The sequence below is a fragment of the Bison bison genome, unplaced genomic scaffold (genome assembly GCF_000754665.1).
Source record: "Bison bison bison isolate TAMUID 2011002044 unplaced genomic scaffold, Bison_UMD1.0 scf7180017864068, whole genome shotgun sequence".
Taxonomy (NCBI): Eukaryota; Metazoa; Chordata; class Mammalia; order Artiodactyla; family Bovidae; genus Bison; species Bison bison.
In genome coordinates this window covers 2,563,187-2,571,466 of record NW_011494640.1, presented here as the reverse complement: position 1 = coordinate 2,571,466, position 8,280 = coordinate 2,563,187, and the positions used below count along the sequence as shown (strand labels likewise).

The following is an 8,280-nucleotide window of genomic DNA, read 5'->3' as shown; positions in this document are numbered from 1 at the left end:
AACATTGGCCCAGTAAGTGAAAAACCCTTCACCAATACAATTTCTAATCAATCTTTTAACTACTCAAAAGAATCTGTGTTTAGACAGTTTAGAACATCTCCTGCCTCTCACAGTTGGGAGGCTCTGAACAATCACATGTGGCTGGAAAAACCTATTCAGGCAGGCTAGAGGATTTCCAAAGGAGTTTGTAGGTTAAACACTGTCACACCCAGGAATTATTAACTGGAGCTGTAAGCTATCTCTTTTTTCAGAGAGGTAGTGGGGGACAGCCCCCCGTAAAGTCAGAGGTGTAGGTGAAAGCACAAAGCAGAAAGTAGGCAGACTCTGGTTTTGGGTGTAAATGCTCGAGAATTTCCAGGGGGACTCCTGAGGCTCGATCCCGCTTTTGCGTATGCCAAGCCTCCTTCCTCATGACGTTTGTCATGGGTGGAGCTCCTCACGCTGGCTCCCGGCAGTGATAGAATTCCAGTTGAGCTATTCCAGATCCTAAAAGATGATGCTGTGGAAAGTGCTGCACTCAATATGCAATATGCACTCAGTATGCAATATGCTGGCTCCCGGCATGTAATGGCCTGTATGAGAAAAGAATCTTCAAGTGGATATATATATATATATGTATATACGTAAATAGATGTATAACTGAGTCATTGTGCTGTACAGCAGAAAGTAACACAACACTGTAAATCAACTATATCCAATAAAAAAAAACAACACTGATATACAGCCTGATATACAGTGATATATTTCTCTGAGCTGGAGAATACAGGTGTAACAAGCTCAGAGAGAAGGATAATTTGTTGGCAGTTGAGTCAAGTAACTGTGTTACTTGGCACCTGATGCTTGGCACTTTAGGTGAAAAAAAAAAACAAAAACACTCCATGTCTGGTAAAGGGAAGTGAATGGACTAGGTGATCGTTGTCTTCAAGCTTTAGGTGTTGGCAGAGGTACTGGGGTTGAATGAGGCCAGTGATGTCTGGGGCCTGGTGAAGCCACACTTTTGTGGTTTCCCGAGAGCCATCAGGGGTTACAAAGGGGAAGCCAGGGATTCCTGGGGTGTAGAGAGGACTGAGGACACAATGATTTAGAATAAAAATAGTCTTTATTGGGAACCTGGAGCTAAGAAATAGAGCTTAAAACCTGGACACAAGTAAACCTTTCCAATACAAATCAAATTCTTTGTTTGATATGTGAGGCTTTTCATTTACATGTTCTATCCAAAAAAGTTTTTTATTCAAATTTAGTCTGTTTTATAACTGGCACTCTCTGAGTACCTGTTTCCTTGAACAAATTACTTAATCTCTTTAACCTCCATTTCCTGATCTGTAAAATGTTAATAATAAATGTAACCACCTCATAGAATTGTTATGAAGATTAAATGAATCAATATATGTAAAGCATTTAGAACAGGGCCTGGCACATATAACAGGACCTTTAAAAGTGTAATTTATTATTATTTCCAGAGTATTTTATATTTTCAAAGAATTGCTCAGAGATCCAACTGAAACAGAAAAGCCTAAAGCCACTTGAGAGCCAAAGCAGCAGGAGCGCATTCCTCAACAGGAACCAAGAAAGCTAGCAGGCAGCTGAAGCTGGGTTAAGGGGCTCATGTGTTAGAAGCACAGAGTCTGAATTCAAGAGCATCTGACAGGCTAGAAGGATAGGCCAGTTCAAAGATGAGGTTTTACAGGAACGAGAGATATGGTTTTAAAGCATTTGCTGTGAAAAAGTCTTAAGGATTTTACTCAAACTCAGCATTTATGAAGAATAAGAGGGACTTCCCTGGTGACCATTGGTTAAGATTCTGCACTTCCAATGCAGGAGGCACAGGTCTGATCCCTGGCCAGGGAACTAAGATGCCACATGCTGCATGGTGTGGTCAAAAAAAGAATATGATAGAGCTGCCCTTTATGTTAAGGGCATCTTGACTACATCAGTAGGAATATAGGGTCCAGAGATTCACTGCTCAGAGTACACCTGGATTCTGCTTCCTATACGTATCCCCAAGAGATAATGAATCAACTTGGAACCTGTAAGAAGTAACCCAAATGAGGAGGGTACTGGAAACCTTGGCGGGCATGGAATAGTTAAGGATAAATCAGTTCTCTTTATTCATTTGTGGCTGTGCTGGGTGTTTGCTGCTGTGTGTAGGCTTTCTCTAGTTGCGGCAAGCGGGGGCTACTTTCCAGTTGAGGTGTGTGGGTTTCTCATTGCAGCAGGTTTCAGTAGTTGTGGCATGGCATGTGGAATGTTCTAGGACCAGGGATTGAACCCACGTTGTCCCCTGCGTCGGCAGATGGATTCTTAACCACTGGACCACCAGTGGTTGTAGTCCCTTTGTTTTTTAAATGTTTTATTGAAGAGTAGTTGATTTGCATTGTTGTGTTAATTTCTACTGCACAGCCAAGTGATTCAGTTATACACATATATATATTTTCATATTCTTTTCCACTATAGTTTATCACAGGATATTGAATATAGTTCCCTGTGCTATACGGTAGGGCTAAATCAGCTCTCTTTAAGTGTTCAAAGAACTGACATGGAAAAGAAATTAGAGTATCTGATTCTAGAAAGAAGACTCAAGTCCAGGTGAAAACTGTGGGGAAGGTCTTACCTCAACACTAGAACTTTCTTATGATGGAACACAGAGTGGCTCAGGTGTGGGTTCCTGTCCTTTGATGGTACGGAAGCAGACTCAACACTTACCTCCTGGGGATGGTGTCAGAGCTAAGCCATAGGCTGTGTTGTGGTGATCAATGAAGGGAGGGGGCGGACGACTGCCCTCCGAGATGTGAGAATTTGCTATTGGCTAGGGTTGTGTCCTGGCAGCTGCGGTCACAAACCCTCCCAGGACTGTGACCACCCTCTCACCTTGTCATTTCTCTTGCAGGGCAACAAGGCCAGAGGTCATTTCTCCTCTTCAAGAGGAGAACTCTGCATCCCTGTATGAGCTGGGGACCTGGAACCCAGAAGTTACTCTGTCTTTGGAGGGGACCTTGAACTTAGAGGACATTCTCTGCCTGGGGGACACAGGTGACCTTGATGAGGCTCTGTACGTGGAAGAAACTGAACCGCCAGAGGAGACGCTGCACATTGAGGAAACCAGAATGCCAGATGAAGCCCTGTACCTGGAGGAGCCAGTGAGGCCGGAGGCGGCTTTATATGTGGAAGAGCCGGTGAAGCTGGAGGGGGTGTTATATGTGGAAGAGCCCGTGAAGACCGCAAGCCCAGAGCAGATAGTTCATGGGGGAGACAGGGTCCTGAGTGAGGCGAAGTCTAAACCCAAGGAGAGCCTCCAAGCCGGGCCTAGTCCCAGCACAGAGGGGAGCCTGAGCATAGAGGACCTGGAATTGCTGGAGGGGCGTTTCCAGCAGTGCATTGAAGCCGTGGCCCAGCTGGAAGAGGAGAGGGATCAACTCATCCATGAGCTTGTGCTGCTCCGGGAGCCTGCCCTGCAGGAAGTGCAGCAGGTCCACCGGGATATCCTGGCTGCCTACAAACAGCACGCCCAGGCAGAGCTCGAGAGGGATGGGCTGAGGGAGGAGATCCGGCAGGTCAAGCAGAAGCTGTTCAAGGTGACCAAGGAGTGCGTGGCCTACCAGTACCAGCTGGAGTGCCGCCGGCAGGACGTGGCCCAGTTCGCCGATTTCCGGGAAGCGCTGACCACCCGGGCGGCCCAGCTCTCAGAGGAACTAACCCAGCTCCGGGAGGCCTATCAGAAGCAGAAGGAGCAGTTACGGCAACAGCTCGAAGCACCTCAGAGTCAGAGGGATGGGCATTTTCTCCAGGAGAGCCGGCGGCTCTCTGCCCAGTTCGAGAGCCTCATGGCAGAGAGCCGCCAGGGCCTGGAGGAGGAGTACGAGCCTCAGCTGCTGCGGCTCCTAGAGAGGAAAGAAGCTGCGGCCAAAGCTCTGCAGAAAACCCAGGCCGAGATCCAGGAGATGAAGGAGGCCCTGAGACCACTGCAGGCAGAAGCCCAGAAGCTCCACCTGCAAAACAGGAACCTGGAGGACCAGATCACCCTTGTGAGGCAAAAGCGGGATGAGGAGGTGCAGCAGTACCGGGTAGGCCCACTGGGCGTGGGAGGAAGGACAGTCTTTTAGTCTAGAGAGGAAAAGGGGACCTGGCCAAATGTCTTTGGACTGAAGGATGCTAGCATATGTGAAGTGAAGTTGCTCAGTCGTGTCTGACTCTGCGACCCCATGGACTGTAGCCTACAAGGCTCCTCTGTCCATGGAATTTACCAGGCAAGAGTACTGGAGTGGGTTGCCATTTCCTTCTCCAAGGGATCTTCCTGACCCAGGGATCGAACCTGTCTCCCACGTTGCAGGCAGATGCTTTACCACCTGAGCCACCAGGCTAGCATAGGTAGGAAAAGCAATTTGTTTCATGGGCCAGTCACTCACTTCTTTAAGCCATTTTCCATTTCATTCATTCAGGCCTGCTAGGGCTGAAAGTTAACCTGCACTCTTAGTTTCCACGACACTTTTACACCAGTGATCTTCCATTAATCCTCCAAGTCAACTATTATCATTTTTCTTAGATGAGGAAGCTGAGGCCCAGTGAGTCGGGGTAATTTGAACTCTAGTCTGACCAACCCCAAATATTTCAGTGCTCTTTCCACAGCACCATTTTCCGACTCTGAGTGAATCGCCCTTGGGTTTAGATAGAACAGGAGGGAATGAGGCCAGATAGAATACATTCTTTCCCCCTCCCCGGTATTCACTCTCATGTCCCACCTATCTCATCTCTGCTTTGAAGTTTTCCAGTCTTAAAAAGCTGGGATGAAATCTATAAACCTCTATCCCTCCTTTTCCTTTTTTGTGCATTGTCACCATTTCAACCGTATTCAAGCTATTTCTGATTGTGAGCCAGTCCTAATCCCTTTTAGAACAAAATGGGATCTAAACACTAAGTGCATAAACAGTTCTCTCTCCCCCACAGACTGAGCTTTCAGAAGGTAGGGAGTATGTTTTACTTATCTCTGCCACCAGGCTCAGAGTCTGCATCAGTTAAGTGCTGACTTCTGTGCTGCTGGGCGCCATGAGAAGCCCACACTGTGGTGCTTTTCAGAGCAGTATTTTTGTCTTTTGAAACACACATTTTTTGGATGAACTTAAAAATCCCAGATTTTGACTTACCCATAAGGAAGATGTCCTCTGTTGAAAATGGCTGCATTCACTTCACTGAAGATTTTGTCAAACTTTCTATAGCTTATATTACGAAAAGAATAGGGTTTCGGGGTCATGGTATTGAATGCCTTCAAACTATACATACTTACTCACCAACACTGCCCCCCACCTCCACTGCACTATTTTTTTATTGGATCATAATCTACTTAAAGGGTGCTAATTATTTTTGCATAAACAAATAACTTCTTAACACCTGATACTCAATCAGATGTTACTTTAATAACTGGAACCCAGGGTAGGAAGTAACATGTGATTTAAGAGAGGTACATATAAGAGTGCTATGGGATAATGAGATTATTTTTAGCCATGGATTAAATCAGAGAACCTGTAACAGAAGAGTTATTTAAGTACTGAAGTATAGGCAAGATCTAGACCAGTGCTGTCCAACAAAAATATAATACAAGCCTCAAATATCATTTTAAATTTTCTAATAGCCACTTATGAGAAATAGGTGAAGGTAATTTTAACATATTATTTAATCCAATAGATATAAAAATATAATTAGTAACTTGGCTGCAGGTGAAAAACTGAGAGGTGAGTTGAACTGTGAAGGTAGGTCAGGGCGGATCCCATTAGACTTTAACTCCAGCCTAGGGAGTTTGGACTTTATTCAGTGGTCAGTTGGCTCTTTAAAGATATTTAATAGAGGGATTAACATGATCCTCGCTCTTTTTTCAGTTAAAAAATGTATTTTTGGCTACACTGGGTCTTTGGCTGCAGTATTTTGGCTGCACTTAGGCTTTCTCTAGTTGTAGTGAGCAGGGGCTACTCTAAATTGCAGTGCACGAGATTCTGGTGGTGGCTTCTCCTTGGGGAGCACAGGCTCTAGGCACAAGGGCTTCCGTAGTCACGGCTCTTGGGCTCCAGAGCAGGGGCTCAGTAGTTGTGGCCATGAGGACAGTCGCTCCCAGAATGTGGAATCTTCCTGGGCAACGGCAGGCAGATTCCTAACTACTTGACCACCAGAAGTCCCCCTTGCTCTCCTTTTAGAAACATTATTGGTGGCAGTGTGTAAAATGGGCTAGAGACGGAGAGGCAAGCGAGACTGATTAGGAAGCTACTACAGGTAAGAGGAAACAACGGTAGCAAAATAAAAGGAAGGGAAGCAAGAACAAACGTAGAAGAATTTTGACTACAGAATGAGTGGGGCAGAGGTGAGAAGTCAGAGGATGCTAAGATTTCAGACAAGGCTAACTCAGATGGTGATGCACTAAGTAGGGAATCCTTGGGATTAGAATTTCCTTATATAGTGTTAGAATTCTAGAACTGTTTCCCCAGTGATTTTGCATCACTATACTGGATTTGTTTCAGATTTGATTATCTGTGCAGCTTTCCAAAGATCATTCTATGAGAAACAACCCTGATGAAAGTCTCCTATTTCTATACCACAATTAAAGTAGGAAAAAAGGTCTGAAAGAGAATTCTTTCTGAAATGACTTCTCCTAAACTGTTTGCCAAAGGCCATGTATGGCATCTGATTACTTTTCAAGGGTACACATCACCCTGGTGACTTTAAATTTGCTTTCATCACCATCACCCATTCATTCAACAAATATTTAGCCTACTTTTTTTGTGCCAGGCAATGAGCTATGTGGTGGCAAGAGATGAGAACTTGTGGTGAGGGGTAGGGGTGGCGGACAGTCACTGTCCTCAAAAAGTTTATAGTTCAATTAAAAAATAATAAACAAAAAGAAATTAAAAAACAGAAAAACAATCAGAAAGAAAAAAATTAATGATAAAAGTTTATAGTACAGGAAGGATACAAGATAAAACTTCCTAAAATCGAAGACATCTGTATCTAAGTATGTAAAGTGTGAGTTTTAGAATCAATGAAATAACATGCTTCAATGTGATAGACAATGTAATAGTTGTAGGAATAAAACACTGTACTGATGAAGCAGGTATAATTACCCTTGGGGAAATAAGGGGGAAATTTCATACAAGGATTAAAAATAGCTCAGGTGTACTTGAAGTTCTTTACATGTAATAATTCATTTAATTCTTACCTCTGAGATAGGTATAACTATTGTCACCATTTGAGAAACAAGTAAACAGGTGAGTCAGAGAAGTCATTTGTCCAGGGTAACACAGCTAGTAGGGGTGAGGCGGGATGTAACCCTGGGAAATCCAGTTCAGGTCCATGCTACAAGGTTTTGAGCCAAGTCTTTAAAGCACACTCCAGCCATGGCCTCCTCCTGGGGTTTCATGGAAAACAGTTTGAAGACCATTTAAGTCTGCCTATCTATATGTATCTGGGCTTCCCAGATGGAGCTAGTGGTAAAGAATTCGCCTAGCAGTGTAGATGTTAAGAGATATGGGTTCAATCCCTGGGTCAGGAAAATCCCCTGGAGGAGGGCTTGGCAACCCACTCCAGTATTCTTGCATGGAGAATCCCATGGACAAAAAAAAAAAAAAGAATCCCATGGACAGAGGAACCTGGCAGGCTACAATCCATAGGGTCGCACGCTATTGAAGCAACTTAGCACCCATGCATCTGTGTTATCTCTCTACTTTTATATCTATTTATGTGAAGGCAGTAAAGCAATTGTTAGAGTATAAGCTCTAAGGTAATGGCAAATCCTGGGTCTACCACTAACTGTGAAACCTTGGACAACTTACTTAACCTGTGGTTCAGCTCCTTCACATGTAAAATGGGATTAATGGGTCTGCTGCAAGGAATAAACTTCTTAACAGTATCTGTAAAGCACTTATAATGTGCCTGGCACATAAGTATGCACTCTAAGTGGCAGTGTAGAGGCTAGATTGAAAGAACCTGGAAAGACCATTTAGTGGGAGGAGAGAGATGTGAAGGAAAATGGGCAGAATTTGGGGACTGGTTGCAGTGGGTGGGGTGAGTTTGCTGAGAATGATCAAGCTTTTACCTTGAAATTGGAAGACTTCTAGTGCCAAAAGATGGAATATGCTTACTATCTGCATGCTTCACATCAAGAAGCATTTTATGTGTAGGGTGCCAGACATACTAAGATCCAAGAACCTACGCGTGGCCACAAGAACAAAAAAGCCACATGTAGCTAGTGACTTCCATATTGGACAGTGTAGACTAAAGGAGTAATGGAGGTCCTAGTTAGAA

General features: G+C 44.3%; 1 protein-coding gene across 1 annotated transcript in view; it reads left to right on the top strand.

The window, feature by feature from the left end:
• Positions 1-8,280, top strand: part of SYNC (syncoilin, intermediate filament protein) — an 18,081-nt gene that overhangs the window by 4,682 nt on the left and 5,119 nt on the right. Inside the window, exon 2 of the mRNA XM_010836920.1 lies at positions 2,888-4,061. Within this exon, the coding sequence (XP_010835222.1) occupies positions 3,105-4,061 (957 nt within the window). The 5' untranslated portion in view covers positions 2,888-3,104. The remainder of the gene's footprint in view (positions 1-2,887; positions 4,062-8,280) is intronic.